Below are 17,427 nucleotides of genomic sequence, written 5' to 3' on the forward strand. Positions count from 1 at the left end.
AGTGTACACAACACAAGGTAAGATGGCATCTTCAAAGCACAACACTGGACGAAAGACAAAGCTTCCTGCTCAGGATAGGAGGGTGTTGAAGGGCATAGTGGCCCGAAAGCACAAGCAATCGTTATCCGAGATAACATCTGAAATGAACAGGCATCTCCAGGACCCCCTTTCTACCAAAACTGTCAAAAGGGAACTCCATGCTGCAAACATCCATGGCAGAGTGGCAATTCGTAAGCCGTTGGTGACATCACGTAATGCTGTCAACCGACGCCAATGGTGCAGAGCACACAGAAGTTGGTCCCCACAGTAGGCAACGAGTCATCTGGTCTGATGAATAACATTCACGTTATTTCAGACCACCGGGTGCGTGTGGAGAACACCCCGAGATGTGTTTCATCCTGACTGCCTCTTGCAGACTGTGAAGCATGAAGGTGGGTCCATTATAGTATGGGGTGCGATATCTTGGCAGGGTGTGGGACCACTTGTTTTTCTGCATGGGAAGATCAACGCCAATCACTATCGGAGCATTCTGGGGGATCATCTCCATCCTTTTGTCCAGAATTTATTTCCTGGGGATCAGCCACTTTTTCAAGACGATTTTTCAGTGATCCAGTCGCTAGGGCATCTGACTGCTACGTGTGAGACAGGTTCAATTCCCACGGTGTGTTATCTAAGTCGGAATTTTTCCAACCTTGTCCCTGCATAAAGTGGCTCTCGGGCTATCCCAGACTCAAATAAATGGGTACCTGCGAGTAAAGGCAGCTGAAGCATGGTTATGATCACATCACCTCCAAAATGGCAGAGATCAAAGAATGCTTGGGGAACATTACCTTACTAATAGTATAGAGCATTCCCTGACATTCGCTACTAGACTCCGTGGCAAGAGGCCCGGCATCAGTGCTTGTCTTTCCTGGTGAACGGGGTCCGCAACAGTCGGTAGAGTCGGCTATTAAAATTACAGTTCTCATATTGTGTACTAACCTTGACTACAGAAGGTGTTGAAAATGATGTCCCTCTGCTGCAACACATTCCTGGCATCTCCCAAGGATGGCATTTAGACATGCAACTTCGTCTACTGCAATTCTCCCGATTTCTCTCACAATACTATCTTTTAACTCACGGATGGTGTGCGGATTGTCTTTGTATACTTTATTTTTTAATTTTCCCATTTTTCTTTCCACTTTTATTCAGACCTGACCCTGTTACTCTAAACCTTTTTATGAGGTTTAATATAGAAGTCCTATGTGGAACGGGAACACCAGGAAATTTCGTTGCAAAACGTCGTCGCACTTCTCCACCATTCCTCTTTCCGAAGTAACACTGGACAAGATAAATCCTTTGTTGTAATGTAAACTTTTGTTGTGCCATATTAAGCCACAATCTTCAACACAAAGACACGACACAACACAACTTCCGAGGGAGGATTATACTGGCGTCAGTCTGCAACGTCAACAGAAAGGGAAAGAGAGCGAAGGAAGGGAGAGCGAAAAAAACAAAAAAAAAAAAAAACAGACTGTAGCGTGCGACTGTCGCGGAACCGTTCACCGGGAAAGACAAGCGCTGACGCCGGGCCGCTTTCCGCTGAGTCTCGTAGCGAATGTCAGGGAATGATCTGTAGTACTAGCACTACAACTACTGGTAGACATAGTAGTAGTAGTAATGGTGATGGTGGTAGAAGTTCCTTGCAGCCTCCAGACTAAAAATATTAATTTGCACTCTGGTGAATGTTAAGAACTACATAGGATTTTCCAGCATGAAGTTACCAGTGATGCAAGGTAATTGGAAATGGGGGAAGGGGGGAGAAGCTGAATGATAACATTTCAATACAAGAACATCGTTCTTGTGGCATGCTACATGATTTGCTACAACAAAAGGTGACAACGTTTAAGCTAAGAAAGCACGAGTGCGTGAGCAACTTACCAGCATTTCTACCGGGATAGCAACGTCCTGGTTCCTGTGTGACACTGAAGGGAAGTGGTGTGTTGGCATTTTCTGCGATGCAATGAATAAAAAGACCCTGGCGCCATCCTTGAGACATTAACCAATCTGTACTTGCCAGTGCCATTATCATGAGAACAATTACAATTAGGCCGCAGATGAAGGCAATCACCTGTAAATAAAAAATACAAAAATAATGAATAAATTATGACACACTTTCTTGTGTCAAAACTTATTTAGCATCAAATAATGCTACATAGTTGTTGATTTAGGACTTTATAACGTTATAATATTTTAAATAAATGCATTATTCAAGAACACACATATTCTTGTGTGACCAAATTTGACCTAAGGAATTTCCTTGTTTCGCTAGCGGCATGCTCAATGTTGTTTGACCTGGTTGGGTTAGGGTACTGTACGGAGAGAGTGATGTATTTCTCATTTTTCAGATTCACCCAATTTCCCTTGTATTACTAATATATATATATATATATATATATATATATATATATATATATAATATATACTCAATACCCCTAAATTATCCCTCTTGCCCTACTAGAATGTTGCACAGAAATTGAATCATTTTGACACTACCTCGCATTGATATATCAAACCTAATTTAATTCTATTAATTTTAATTTTTGCCAATATACGTCAAAATGAAACCTATGATTTTTCAAAAATGTTAATTATGACATTATGAAAGGGATGAGGAGATAGGTAAGTGGAGAAGGTTACATAATTTAGAACTACATAATTTGTATTCATGTCCTAATATTATTAGAATAATTAAATCAAGACGAATTAGGTCGGCAGGCCACGTGGCACGAATGGGAGAGGAAAGAGGAGTTAACAGGATTCTTGTTGGGAAACCTGATGGTAAGAGACCTGTAGGAAGGCCAAGACGAAGATGGAGGGACAACGTTGAGATGGACCTAAAGGAAATCGGTAGGGATGGAAAAGAGTATATAGAACTTGCTCAAGATAGGGACAGATGGAAGGCCTGTGTTGCTGCAGCCATGAACCTTCGGGTTTAAGAAGGCTAGGGAGTTAGTTAATTATGACACCCTTTGGCAGATGGTTTATGTCAATTAAAAATTACCACCTAAATGTAACATAAAACTGGTCAAAAAAAGAGTAAACAATATTAAGGACAACAAAATTAACACATAACTTAGTGAAAGTGTGTGTTGAAACAAATAGGTCTTGCTTAAATGAAATCTGGTTAATAATAATAATTATTATTATTATTATTTTATTAGAACTTCTCTCAGTATTTATCTCTATCTTGCACTAGTGACTAGAATTGTTGAAATGCATAAAAAGTAACATTTTTAACTGCAGAATACCATGTCTCGCACAATTCCTTTTATTGAGTTTTTAAAAAATTGTCTACAAGAAATATACCATTAAATTTTATAAAGAATATATCAAAAATAAAATCCAAGCACTGAAATGTAATGTATCCATACACCTTACCCAGATTGTAGATTCTGGATAAACTCTCTACGTGCTCCTACGATGATGTCACCATATATGGAATCTCTCGTTACCAGAGTTGAGGAGTATCGCAATGCAAGTAACACGTTATTCTTTCAGTACTCGAGTTAGTAACATGTTACCAAATTGTTGTAATTTTACCGGTATTTCGTTACTTTCCGTTACCTTGATAATCTCAGACCTGAAAGGTCTGTCAGATTGAAAAATGCTTTGTTTAAGTTGTGTAAAGTTATACCGTGAATACATCCACTACAGAGAACAGATCAGTAAATAGTTAAATATTCTTATTAGTGCTTCAAGTGAGAGGGGATGCGGGGACGATATCCCCACCAGCTAACAAACTTTATTCAAAGCATTCCCCCAGCCAACCCCAAGGCCGACTAAACACCCCCTCCAGTCAACAATTTCCACTTCAAACGCTGGTTCTTATTGTATGACAAAGTAACGATAATGTGTTATTTTTTATAACTGTACCATGTTACTTTTAATAATAATAATAATAAAAACTTATCCAACTCTTCTCGTTACTGCTATACAAATTATATCAACGGAAAAAAGTGTATTCTTGTGACTACTACTTTATATCAGGATTGTTGCCTTTCGTATGAAAGAATTGCAATGTATTGTATTAATAACAAAAAAAAACATTTAGTCATTTACATGGAAATTATGGAATTATGGAAACATCCGGTTAGACATAAAGTTAAACCACGTCACTTTTTCTAAGGAAGGTTAATGAAGAAAGCATTACAATGAATTCACCTTTGACGATGCCACAGTTTTTGCAGTTATATCCAACCAACAAGAAAAATATACGCACGTTCGGCTCAAATATGCATTTGTAGCTCGCCCACCCCTCTACACACACACATCTCTTTCCCACTCGTTCTTCCTGTGGTCATTACTGGTGGTCGTTGCTGAACTTCGAAAGTGTTTTTACGTTCATCATTACCATACATCGGGTATATTATAAAACCGTTCTGGAAGGGGGCGCGTGTGAATCTCTCTCTTGCCAAATACAACCTGTTTTAAAGACTGGAGCTCCGCGATCAATGCTAGTGACATCTCCAGCCTGTTTAAAACTAAAAGCACTTCATTCGGCGCATTTTCTGTTTGAGCGCACCTCCCACGCAACACGCGTTATTCTGCCAGTTAATTAATCAACAATGGTGCGAAGTGCAAACACGGATGTGTATATTAGTATGTATTTGTGTGTACGTGTGGGCACAAAAAAAAAAACACTTTTCACTGAAGCTGCAAATACGAGGGGCGTTCATAAAGTAAAGTTCACTAGGATGATAAGAAAAACACATTTATTGCGGTACGAGGGACAGTCGAAAGGGTCTGTTGCATTCGCCAGGAAAGTGCAAAACGTTAGTTATTCCTCCATTTCGTAGTTTCAACATAGCGGAAAAAAGTTCGTCCGTTACCAGTCGTGTGTACAGAAGGTCGTTCGGGATCTCTGAGGACAATGTTGGAAGGGTGACAAGTTCATAAAAACCCATGTCGCCACCAACGATCATGCACAATTGGAAAACCAGCATTCCACGCTATAGCCCGACAACGTAATTTCTATTGCAACAGACTTTTCCGAAGAGTTATGTCTAACTTTTCCCACTCCTCCTGACAGGCTTTCCGGAGGCCATTGAGAGTGCGCGGACGTTTCTTTCCTAAGGCCCGTTTTATGAGTCCAAATGCACAGAAGTCCATGGGTGACCCATTTGGCGCCTTGACCGGAATGTCACTGTAAGGAATTGCATGGATGCCAGTTTCCACCTCCATTCGCTGTAAGATCAGACGAGTCGAACGAGAGGCTGGATGCTTTATCTTGGTGCACCCAGACCTGGTTTTTGACCCCCCCATACAGTGCCGGAATATCTATGTTACAAATGGGTGTTAAAACCTCATCCTGATAGTACGTGGAGTTCACCTTCACATTATTAGCTACACGGCGAATTGCTAGCTTGCCATTATAGCAGTATCCAGCGATGATCATGAAACCCCGTAGAAAACTTTCCTGGCATTCTCGATACAATGTTTGATAATTGTTTTTGTCGCGAGGGCGGTAGTAAATCGCGCGGGGTTTGTGACAGTCACTAAGGTAGACATATGCTTCGTCTAATGTCACCACAGTTTTCCATCTCTCCCCTGCAAGATAGGTCCCATAAAGCTTTCTAGCGTTCGTGCGACGTTCCGCAATGTGACGCGGCAACAGCTTGTGAACTCGCCGCTTATGCCGCATTTCTAGTAGCAGGTCCTTCTTGATTATGGTGTTCACTGTTGACACAGACATTCCCAACTTACGTGCGATACTCCTTTGGGGGGCAGGGTTACCACCTGACACAAGGGCCTTCACTTTTCTCACTATGTCCGGTGTACGACTCGTAGCTGCTCGTGGATTTGCCTGTTTCTTCCCCTGTGGAATTAGGCCCAGTCGGCCTTTGCCTTTTTTGTTCAATACCGCACCGATCCCGTTCTTAGATATCACAAAACCACGCTTCTTGCACATACCTTTGATTGCCGAATAGCTATATTTAGCATTGGAAAGGGCTGTTATGTAGCCCTCCCAGCATGGTTCAATTTTCTTCGGCATCGTTGTAGGTAAATGGCACAACACTCTGCACACGCGTTCTCGGTACTGACGTTACTCAGCATGCACGGTTTGGACGGACTGACGTTGATAACAGCGCCGCCAGCGGCTTTCAAAATCGTCACCAGAGATCCCGAACAACCTTCTGTATATATATAAAAAAAGGGGGAGTGTTGGAACCCTCTCCACACAGTCAAAACCTTTCACCTAGGTTTCCCATGAGTTCCAAGAAGACACATCAAAACTCGTGCCACACTACGATAAGTGTTTAAACAATCTTGGCGATTATGTAGAAAAGTAGATTTTGCATTATACTTTCATAAGAATACAATATTCACCTATAATATTGCATACGTACTTTGTTTCATATGCTACTGCAAAAAACTTGACTGTTTTTCTACTTGCTCCATAAACCACTTCTCGACACAGTCATCATTATTTGTAAAGTACTTGCCAGATCAGGACAAGCGCTTACTTTCTGAACACCCCTCGTATGTACTATACATAACAAGGGCGTATTTAAGGAGATATTGAATTGGACCTCATCGATAATTCGCCTTAGACTGTGATTTTAATACAGATGCGTGAAAATGCCATAATTACCGTACTAATACGGTCAAGATCTTATGGTTGGGCAACTGTTTTTTTAGTCTCGCCTGAAGAATGCTGAAATCTCAGAACTCCAAGTTGAATGTTGCGCGGGGTTGGTTTTTCGGATCTGCTAATTAGTACACTAAAGAGCAGCAGTCCAGCTAAAGAAATAATGATGGCCCCGGGCTGATGGGGCAATTAACATCTCCAAATCAATCTTAGCAGGCAGACTTGTTCAACTTCGCAGGAAAAAGTGAGGGGAAAAAAAAAACTGCCGTAGGAATAGCAGTTTCGGAGAAAATCCGTGTCGATCAATAGCAGAGACATCCCTCGGCCAAAAGCTGCGATTAATTACATGTTACCTCCCCCCTTACTCAGAGAGGATACTAAACTATCTCCGGGAGATATGAAATGTCAGATGCAGCCTCCTTCTCCGGCTCCTGGGAAGGAAGACTTTGACGCTGCCAGCGCGAACTCTGCCAAGTCGGCTTTTCGCGAATGCGACTCCGGAATACAGAATGAGCCGGCGATAAAACAACGGCGACAGGGCTCTCAGAGTCATTTGTACAATATAAAAATTCATTAGGAGCCGCGGGGAACAACTCTGCCGTTTAGCTGAAAATTAGGAGCATGCGTTAGAAATCGGGAAAACAAGATACAACCTGAACCTGTTGTATTTATCGCTTTTTTTTTTTTTTTTTGAAAGGTAAGCAAACCTCTTGCTTTAGATTTTCTTCGACTCTGGGTAGTCGCCATGGCAGCTGATTTTTCAAAATTCGGTGCTATTTTTTTTTTAATAATGAGTACAGCATATGTTTTTAATGTTTTTGTGTTTTCTGTATCACGTGAATCATTAAATCAGAATAATAACCATGCATTTTCTTTTTCCACTGTTGGTAGCCGAATTTTAAAATCTGCTGCGATATGGTCATACGTTAGCATAGTTATTCCTGCTGTTACCAGTTGAGCCTTCATTAGGAATACCACTCTGGTGCAAGAATCCACATTTTTGCACTGCTTTTATATGATTATTTATTATTATTGGTTATTCAGTGAACTGTACACCTTTTTCATCGGACAATTCTCAGATTCTGTAGAGCACATACACTAGAAAAAGCAATATGAATGTATCTGTTACCAGTGTACCTTTTATACGTAAATCATATTGTTAAGGAGCTGGTAACCTGTATCAATGTAATCTTGTTTGAGTGCTAAACTAACTTGTAATGCCATTAGGTAGTCAATATTCGAAGTACATATAGGAAAATGTATTGATCCATACTTTAAATGCATTCTTGTATTTGCGTGTGCTGAATTAATGTGGCATCAAGCATTCAAAACATAAAAAACAAAAGCTTCTGCCAAGATGACCATGCGTAACATGCATGGTAATTTTTAAAAGTAGTAGTACGCCGTGTGTTTATAAATCGAAAAAAGAAATGTTGATCACTGTTTTATACACACATATACCCACAATTTAGGTGAAAATTAATTTTCTGGAGAACAAAATGACACTGTAACTGACGGATAAATAAATGATTGGTATTAATTCAAGAACATTTCTTTAATTAGATGCATTTTGCGAGTAGGCAAGGAAAAAAAAACATTACCGTAGTTGATAGAGCATTAATTTACAAAGCAAGGCCCTGTTTATATTGTAAACTCATGAATCTCACCTCATTTCACGCTGTCATCACAAAAAAGGAACGTTTTAACTTTGTTCATTTTTACTGCCTTCGAATTGAGATTTATCTACTACAATTTGGAAAATTGCGAGAGCACACACCAGCAAAAAAATATAAAAAATAATGAAAGTCCAGAGGCAGGGAAATTTCATTTAGCTAGTGCCGATACCAGCACACGAACAGGGTTTTAACAGAGGATTTTTTGAATCCACTACCCCCCCCCCCTTCCCGCCCCTTCGTTTCCCGCAGAATGTTCATCCGTTTGGAGACTTCCCAGCTTAGCAACGTAAAATTACTTCGTTGACTGACAAGCATAAAACAAAGGCATACGCGCATTCCGAAAAAAAAGGCATGTATAATACAAAGAAATGCACAGCGTGTGTGCGTGGTGGGAATACTCAGGGAAAAGGGGGGGGATGAGGGAGCACATGTACAGTTGCCCAGCGGTGATACTGGTTAATTCTCGAACAGAGAACTAGCTGAATAGCGGTCCACGGTTATAACATCCTCAGGGCTAGAACATCAAATACAAAATCTCTCATGTGCAGTAAATTATATCTCTCCTCCCACATTTTTGCCAAAGCTATTCAAAGTGATGTTCCTCTACGTTGTACTGTTGCAACGACACTTTTTAGACTGTACCTACTTGCTGCATTTTCTTTTCCACGTTCAACATAAAAGTGGTAAAGAAAATTTCCCTGTCTTCTGAGAATACGTATACAATCTTAATTACTTTTTATTAGTCAAGTTTTTCATTATTATTAGAGCTTAATTTTAAGGCGGAAAAGTATTGAGTGATTGAGCTAGTTTTGGTTTCTTTGTCCAAAACTGGACCTACAGTTCCAACTGGTGTTCGAACCACTATTTGTTCCTATCCCTGTCAACAAGTGTGAAAAAATTACACGACAATGAATCAACTTAACATATTTCACAGTGGCCTCATCAAGTTTGTCTTCATTTCATTATAAACTTCCCCGTAAAATTCAACCAGCATTCTAATACTGTTGCAGTACACCACAGATTGATTCTCAGCGAAATATGAGGTCACCTCCTTTTCCCTGCGTCTTTACGATGAATAGTTCGTACCAGGTGAAATCAGTTTTCTTGCAACGAATCATATTCACTTTCGCAGAAAGAATCCTATGAAAGCCTAACGATGATGCTGAATTAAGTGACATATGAGGAATATGGGTGGTGGGTGTACGGTGAGTTCAAAGTAATAGGACTGCTAGGACTAAAGTCTGGATGCACCATGTATCGTTGCTTCCCTTGTAAATGGGACAGCCGGGACAGAGCCCATCAATTGAAAAAAAAAATAATAAAAAAAAATATATATATATTAAAAAACTCAGCCACGTTGAAATTTTCTGTCAACAAGTGTGAAAAAATTACACAACAATTGCTTGATCAATCTAAAGTCTTACTTCCAGCTTTCCATTTCAAGATAGAAATAAAGAAACAGTTCGTGAAGGCACTGAGCAGAGGAGGCAAATGTTTTAGCGTATTGCCAGGAAATTTCCGAATTTGGATAAAATCAATTTTCATATATTCAAGGAGTGTATTTTCGTTGGCCAACAAATCAGAAAATTGATGACCGACAGCCAATTTGGAAATACGATACGACACAAAGTGAAAAATCCCCATGGAAAGTTTTAAAGACGTAGTTGCACAGTTTCTGGGAAACCATAATCAAGAAAACCACTAAGAGCATGTGCAGAACAGTGTGGAAAAATTCCGTAAACGTGGTTGCAAAATGAGACTAAAATTACTCATTCTGTACTCACACCTCGATATCTTTCCAGGTAATCTTGGTGACTTCAATCAGGAACAAGGCAAGCAATTCCACAAAGACATTGCAGAAATGTAAAGACGATACCGGGGCAAGTGGAATGTAAGTTTGAAGGCAAATTACTGCTGGATGCTAAAAAGGGATGTTCCTGCTTCGAAAGGTGCCACAGCCAGAAGGTCGAGGAGAATGGAATTCCCGGCATAGTAGTAAGTCATTTGTGAAAACACTTGACGTGATAGAGAAAAACTGAAATCATTTTCGAACTTAGTACGAATAAATGGATTAAGGAACACCCATTCATATCAAAACATCGCTCAACTTCATTCAAAATGTCGACCAGTGTAATCTTTTGAGTAATGAGCTCTCTCTGAAATATTTATGACTTGAAAGTTGAAAAACAAAAAAAATATGACAGCAAGCTATGTTGACTGTCATAGACTTTACCACTACGTCATAATTATAATTGCACTACTGGCACTTCTGTGCGGACAGAATATTAATCTTGATAGCCAAGTTTGTATTTTTTTACAACAAAAAAGGTTTGCAAATTTTAATAAACAAGACCTTGAACAGTACACTTTTTGGTATCATTAATGTAATGACACAAACTGTATTCACTTCTACTACGTAGAACTGTCAATACCACAACACTACAAAATAGGTAAATGGGGAAAGAAAAATCCTAGCGTGTTGTTCAACTGAACATGTTTCATTCCACGATCAATTAACTAATGCTTACGAATGGTGGGGCAGGAAAATATTTCACGTGGCTCTGTCCACGTTCGGAATTGTATATACAAGCAAACTTTCAAAATCATTTAAGGGGATTAGCTGTTAAGCAGAAATAAACAGGTGCCATTAGCAGTTCCAGATTGGATCGCCCACGCTTTCGGTATATTTATACAAATCGAAAGCTTAAATTCAAATATCACGATACTGTACATGCAATTATTTTAACTTTTCTTCCTCTTTACGTTGCTAAAAAAAAAGGGGGAGGTCTGTACTAATTGCGGTATAATTTCTTCCAGTAATTTTAATTAAACTAATTTAAAACAAATTATAAAAATAAACTATCATCCGCAGTACCCGTGAATATAGTGCTAACTGCAGCGTATAGTGCAGGCGCGTCTCAGTGTTAGGCTGGTGTAAAGGGCATTGTGTTCAATCAAGTAGACGTAGCATGCAAAAAGAGCGATGTTCAAGTTAAGAAGATTCAACAAATGCCTGCCTGCTGCTTTTAACGTTCACTTGATTGGTTAGCACGCACCTCTGCAACCGGCGCGGACACAAAACCAACGAAGTATAATGTATACAAATTAATTTTCCGTCCCTAAATTGATTCACTTGTTATATTTTACTGTTGCGAATGTTCAAATTGGAACTTTCCCTGCCACATTTGGGCATTCCAGTACCAAACTCAACAGGTAAAATACCCGACTAGCAGACGAACTTAAATAAGCAGTAGTGAGGCCGAACAGGGCCGGATTAAGGTGGGTGCTATTGATGCTGCAGCATTAGGCCCATTCCTGAAATAGGCCCAGATGAAAACAGACGAGAATTTTCCGAAAGCTGAACAGTTTTCTTTTGCTATATTAACCTGAAAATAAATCTTACAATGAAATTTGGAGCCCCAATTTCGGACGCCTAGACACAACGTTACTTATTGTAGTTACTATTATTTGCGCTGTGACGTAACTATAACGTCGTTGTGTTTACTGTTCACCGAAGATTTCAAGCATCAGGCCCAATTTCGTCTTAATCCGGCCCTGAGGCCGAACGATGTCATTTGAGCAGCAGCATGTCAGGCACCGCATGCTATTTGCATATCAACTGGAAAAAATGCCGCTGAGGCGAAGGGAATGATTTGTTTGTCCTTGGGTGAATATGTCTTATCATAGAGCACCTGCAAATGGTATTCAGCGATTCCGGTTGGGGAATTTCAATCTGGAAGATGAAGAGCGCCTTGGACAGCCAAAACAGTAGAGGATGAGGAACTGGAGCAATTGTTGAAAGAAAATTAAAAAAATCACCGTCAACTGATTCGATTGAGTAAAGAAATTGAAAGGTAGACTATTTACCGGCAGTAGGACTTGGCAGGTGATATTGCTGCACGATAAAACCAGGCCGCACACGGCAAAAGGAACTATGGAGACGCTCAATTCATTGGGTTGCGGACCTGGTCCTTTCAGACTACCAACCTTTCCGGTCCCTGCGGCACCATCTGGTGTATTTACACTTCAGAAATCTTCAAGAGGTGGGAAATAGCATTGCTGAGTTTATACTCTAAACGGCCGTCGTTCTATCGCCAAGGGATTCGCCAGCTGCCCGAAAGAAGGCAAAACTATAAATGCCAATGGAGATCACTTAGCCGATTAAAATGTAAGACTATAGTTTCATGAATACGTATTTTCCTTCTTGATAAAATACCGAGAGTTGATTTGTACACCTAATAGACGACTTAGTTTTCAGTTTGTAACCAACTAGACACGCCGAGTGGAAAGAGTCAAGAAGCGCAGCGAACTAGATAGGGCTTTACACTACACACTACGCGTAGATGGAGGGCATCGTTGTTTAGGTGTAGACGCACATCACTGACCTAGACACAACCGGACCATAAGTGAACGTCTTCGGTGAGTTTAGTTGGTGATGCGGAAAACTGATTAACTCACTTAAAACATTCACAAGAAACGAAACCTTATCGATCTTGCTTTCAAAAACAAATAAAATCCATGGCTTCCAATACCGCTCTTCCAAAAACCTGGAGCAAAACGCAAGGTACGCGAAAAAGTAAAAAACCCAAGGACCATCCTCACCCAACGTCTCACGTTTCTTTATTCATGCTATCAGCGATCGATGTATTGACAGGGCTTTCTTCTCCCGTCTCTTTCCAAACCCCACCTTCTCTTCGTCTCGCTCTCTTTTAAAACGTCTCTTTTGGCTGTGCAAGGTGGATGGACGTGATGGATTGCCCGTTCTTCTCCATCAACGACATGTTGAGAAGGGGTAAAACTCGGATCGAATTGCCAATCGCGCGTCTATTTCTTCTCCCATTCTTCGGCATTGGGAAATGTGACATCAGACCTGCCAGGCAAAAAGGAGGGGATTAGGTTGAGAGGAAACGGGCCCAAAAAATGGGACAGAAAACGATAATGAACGTTAAGTGTAAGTAAGCGAAGAACCGTTCTTTCCGGAAGTCAAGGTAACTAACGCTTTTCTGCTGTCAGCCAAATCGAGTTGACTTTTTCTTCAGGCAATGACAAGCTGGAATTCCTCATTTTCAACTCTCTTGACTGTTGAATGTTGGAGTTTAAATACACCCAAATGTCAATCTCTTTTCCACGTAGCACGTCTTGGATTGGATTTTGCAGACTGACGAGGCTCTGGTGTCTGGACTCGCAGCCAGTATAATCCTTTCGGCACCTTGCATCACCTTCACGATTAGCCAAAAATTACAGAAAAACTAAAAACAAATCAATCGAATGTTGCAATACAACTGACCGCGCTGATGAAACTAAAACAAACAAACAAAACAAATCATGAATTAATGTAAGAACTGTTTTGAGTTTTTTAACTATGGACAGAACTTTTTACTTACAGTCCAAGCGAGCCACTTAACATACGGTTACCCAACGACACAGTGGTCCCGAGTTCGATCCTGGTACTGACCAATCTAAAATTCAGCACATGAGAACAATTGGGGAGTTACTTGAAAGTAAGTATGAGATTCCGGTTAGGCATGTCAGCAGTGAAGAAGTTCGATAACATGCGCATTGCAAAGCCACTAGGCCCTCACAGGACTGTTGTCATGGAGCTCATACTGGGATTCTGATCTGACGAAAATGTTGAAATTTGCAATTCAAAAATCTTCGAAATAGATAGGAACGAGAATTTCGAGAAGAGATGAAAATTACTCAATCCCTGAATTCCGTGGGTAAGCATAGCAAGCCCCTAATTGCGTAGATACATAATGTAGGCTTTTGAATGTAAACAAAGGGCTTTCAGAGACTACTGATAACTTTGTGGTAGGATTAAAATTATGTTTTACTTACCCATAAAGGTTATCTATCATCCAAGACTTAACTTAAAGCAAAACATTCTTACAAGGATTCATTCCTTGTTACCTTATTCGGCGAAATCTGGCGCCGTAGGACCCTCTTCAAGGTCTTGGAGTGCCAATTACTAAAAAACGTCGAACACACTCAGTAAAACATATAGGTTTCTGAAACAGTGAACCTGCTGAGACGTTCAAAATTGCACCAGGAAATTCTTTAACCTTGACTCGCATCAACAGAGACTAATTTACTGGCTCAAAGCCAGTCATCTGAAAAGTCCCCCAATCACAGCTCATTAAAACATTCCACGGACATTACCTCAAGTACGTCTGTAGTTTTCTAAATAGCACACACCACCAGAAACACACACTTCATCTACAACTGTAACCTCTGTAAGTCTTTAGCTGCTACTATCCAAATAGGTGTTGGACATAAGGATAATACCTACACTTTACAGATACTGTGCAAGTTAATGTAAAGAGATGTGGCAGCTTCTAAGTTCAGACACTACTAACTGTGGGACATCCAAGTGTTCCAAGCACTAGTCTATCCGATACGTTTTCTTTCTTATCACGACACGCTGAATATATATCCAATTTCCATTCTACTGTTGCTATTGTTGTGTATTACTTAAAAATATGCGAGTACAAGTGCGCGTTGTAAAGCGACGTATATATACAGGGTGTCCGAAAAGTCCGACACCATAGGCAAAATCACAGTATTTGTTCAATGTGCTCTCCGTTCAGTTCCATACATGTTTGTAGGCGGAATCGCAAATTGTTGAGCACACGGGGGACATAATCTGTGGCAATGGCTCCGCATACGTCCTTGATTCTTGTTCGAAGATGAGCCACATCGTGCATCTTCACGCTGTACACCAGAGATTTAACATACCCCCTAGAAAACATTGTCAATGGGGTCCATTCGGCGGCTCCAAAGAACGACAAAATTAATTTTATCACAATTTTACCATTTTGACTATGGTGCGGGACTTTTCTGACACCCTGTATACCGATGGATTTAAAACAATATAAATACCCGGGGATTTTTTAAAATACTTATTTTAAATCGATAAATTTCGAAAATTTGATAGGTGGTGATAGAAGTGAAAAGAAAGAAAAGAAAACTTTTCGGACAATCAAACCTGAAACTCGTAATAAAAATTGTCGAAGCAAAACACGGAATTTACCATCGCCAAGAGAGGAGAGCATTTCATTTATCACATTAATATTTATTGTGCATTACTGAAAAATTTGACAATGTAGAAAAACGAAAATTATAGCAATGACTCGACGCTCACATATAAAGCTATCCTCGCTTGGGCATGGTATCGACGAAAAAAATTCTGATTCAGATCAACCTCGCCGACAATCAAACTTGCGCATCTCGGCGACAGCGAGACACCATACCGACTGGACCTATTGGACTTATATAATTACACTAGCTGATTACCCGGCGTTGCCCGGGTATTTATTTATCCCCAATCTTCTATTATCTTCTATCTAACTATAGTGCAAAATGAACTATGGATTCCACACTAATATCGGTGTCAGGGGTGCCTTGGAGTTGAACGGCATTTGGGGTGTCACTATTCATCTTACAAACCCCGTAAACTATGGATTCCACACTAATATCGGTCGTTTTACATGTCACCCCCTTCCCACCCCCACCTAGGGGTGCTAGGGGTGTCTTGGAGTTGAACGGAATTGGGAGTGTCACTATTCATCTTAGACCCCACGTAAACTATGGATTCCAGCATTAATATCGGTGGTCATTTTCGCAACACAAAGTCATATCAGCCTGAATGTTAGACAACCCGAGAAACACTATCGTTGTGCGGGATTGCATAGTCACGAATGTCTGTTTGTGCTGAATTTAATATCGGTCGTTTTGGATTACTTTTACACGTCACCCCTTCCCATCCCACCCCTAGGGGTGCCAAATCTATATTTCCAGATTGAAAGTGATACGTGTACCAAGTTTGGTTGAAATTGCTCTAGGCGTACGAGAGTTATGCCGGAACAAACAAATATCCACACCCACACACACACTCACATACATCCATCCATTCTTATATAGAAGAAGATAGATAGATAGATTGTACAGTGATTATGACTTTGCTGATGATACAAACTGAGCGAAGTTTGCGTTCGAGTTTAATTTATGTACAACACTTTCGGCAGGGAATTTATCCTTTCTAGTGAACAATCGTCCGGTGAAATCGAAGCCAGGTCAGTCACAGCAATGACAACAAACCTATCGGTAGACCTCTTTTCTGATGTATAATGCAAAAATGTTCTTCGCTGGTTTTAGATCAATAAACCCAGTATTGGCAATTATATGAAAGTTTGCATTGGTTATTGTTTTGGCAAGTTTATTATATGCAATTATCTCGGACGATTGATCGACGGTGGTTTAGGAGGGACATTACATTTTTGTTTCTTATTTTGATATTTTAATACTGGTTAGGTTTTATTTTGGTGCACCAAGGGATTATATTTTAAAGTTAAACAAACAGAAATATTATTGTAGTAATTAACGGACCTACAAAATAACAAAACGCCATGTTACCAATTAAAACACAAACCACTCAGTAAAGACAATATAATATATATATTGGGTTGAAATAATAATAATATCAACAAGAGACTCAGCGTATAAATGGTAAACAAGAGACAGACTTCATATCTAACAGACATGAGTGGGAGGCATGGTCACACCTATCAATGGTAATATCTGTTTTAAAAAATAGCAGAAATAATTATAATTAAGTGCATAACATGGGTAATACAATAAGTGAACTGAAAATGCCGTTCTGTTTAGAATTGAAGCTATCAACGTCCATAGAAATCAGCAATCTTAGACACTTGCCATATACCGTACTTGCAGGATTTCTCCTACCTTCGTGGCGGAGTGGTTAGCACAGTGCGCTAGGACGCCAGGGGTTCCAGGTTCGAATCCCGACCTGGGCATGGGTGTTGTTTGTGAGTGTTCCTTCATCAATGTGAATCTTCGCGATTAGCCAAAAATGGCAGAAAAGCTACGCAAATTAACCTAATTCATTCATTCAATCAATCAATATACGCCTAGACAATAAGATCTACGATTTCAAGGCTTTACTAGCAAGTAAACTACATGGGAACTCAGAAAGATATCCATACTCTGTCCAAATGGTTTTCCAGCTAGATCGCGTATATTGGCTAATTTCTCAATCGTTAAATCACGTGACAAATATGGCAGAGTATATTTTTTGACCCGAGTGATACCTTACGTAAGCAA

General features: G+C 40.1%; 1 protein-coding gene across 4 annotated transcripts in view; it reads right to left on the reverse strand.

Annotated features, from left to right (window-relative positions):
* The window catches only part of LOC145986526 (transmembrane protein 47), a 276,873-nt gene that overhangs the window by 22,389 nt on the left and 237,057 nt on the right, over positions 1-17,427 (reverse strand). For all 4 annotated transcript variants that reach the window (XM_083120638.1, XM_083120640.1, XM_083120639.1 and 1 more), the window contains one exon: positions 1,921-2,110. In XM_083120638.1, coding sequence (XP_082976764.1) covers positions 1,921-2,110 — 190 coding nt within the window. The remainder of the gene's footprint in view (positions 1-1,920; positions 2,111-17,427) is intronic.

The sequence above is a fragment of the Lepisma saccharinum genome, chromosome 4, assembly GCF_977018435.1.
Source record: "Lepisma saccharinum chromosome 4, izLepSacc3.1, whole genome shotgun sequence".
In the NCBI taxonomy this organism is placed as follows: domain Eukaryota; kingdom Metazoa; phylum Arthropoda; class Insecta; order Zygentoma; family Lepismatidae; genus Lepisma; species Lepisma saccharinum.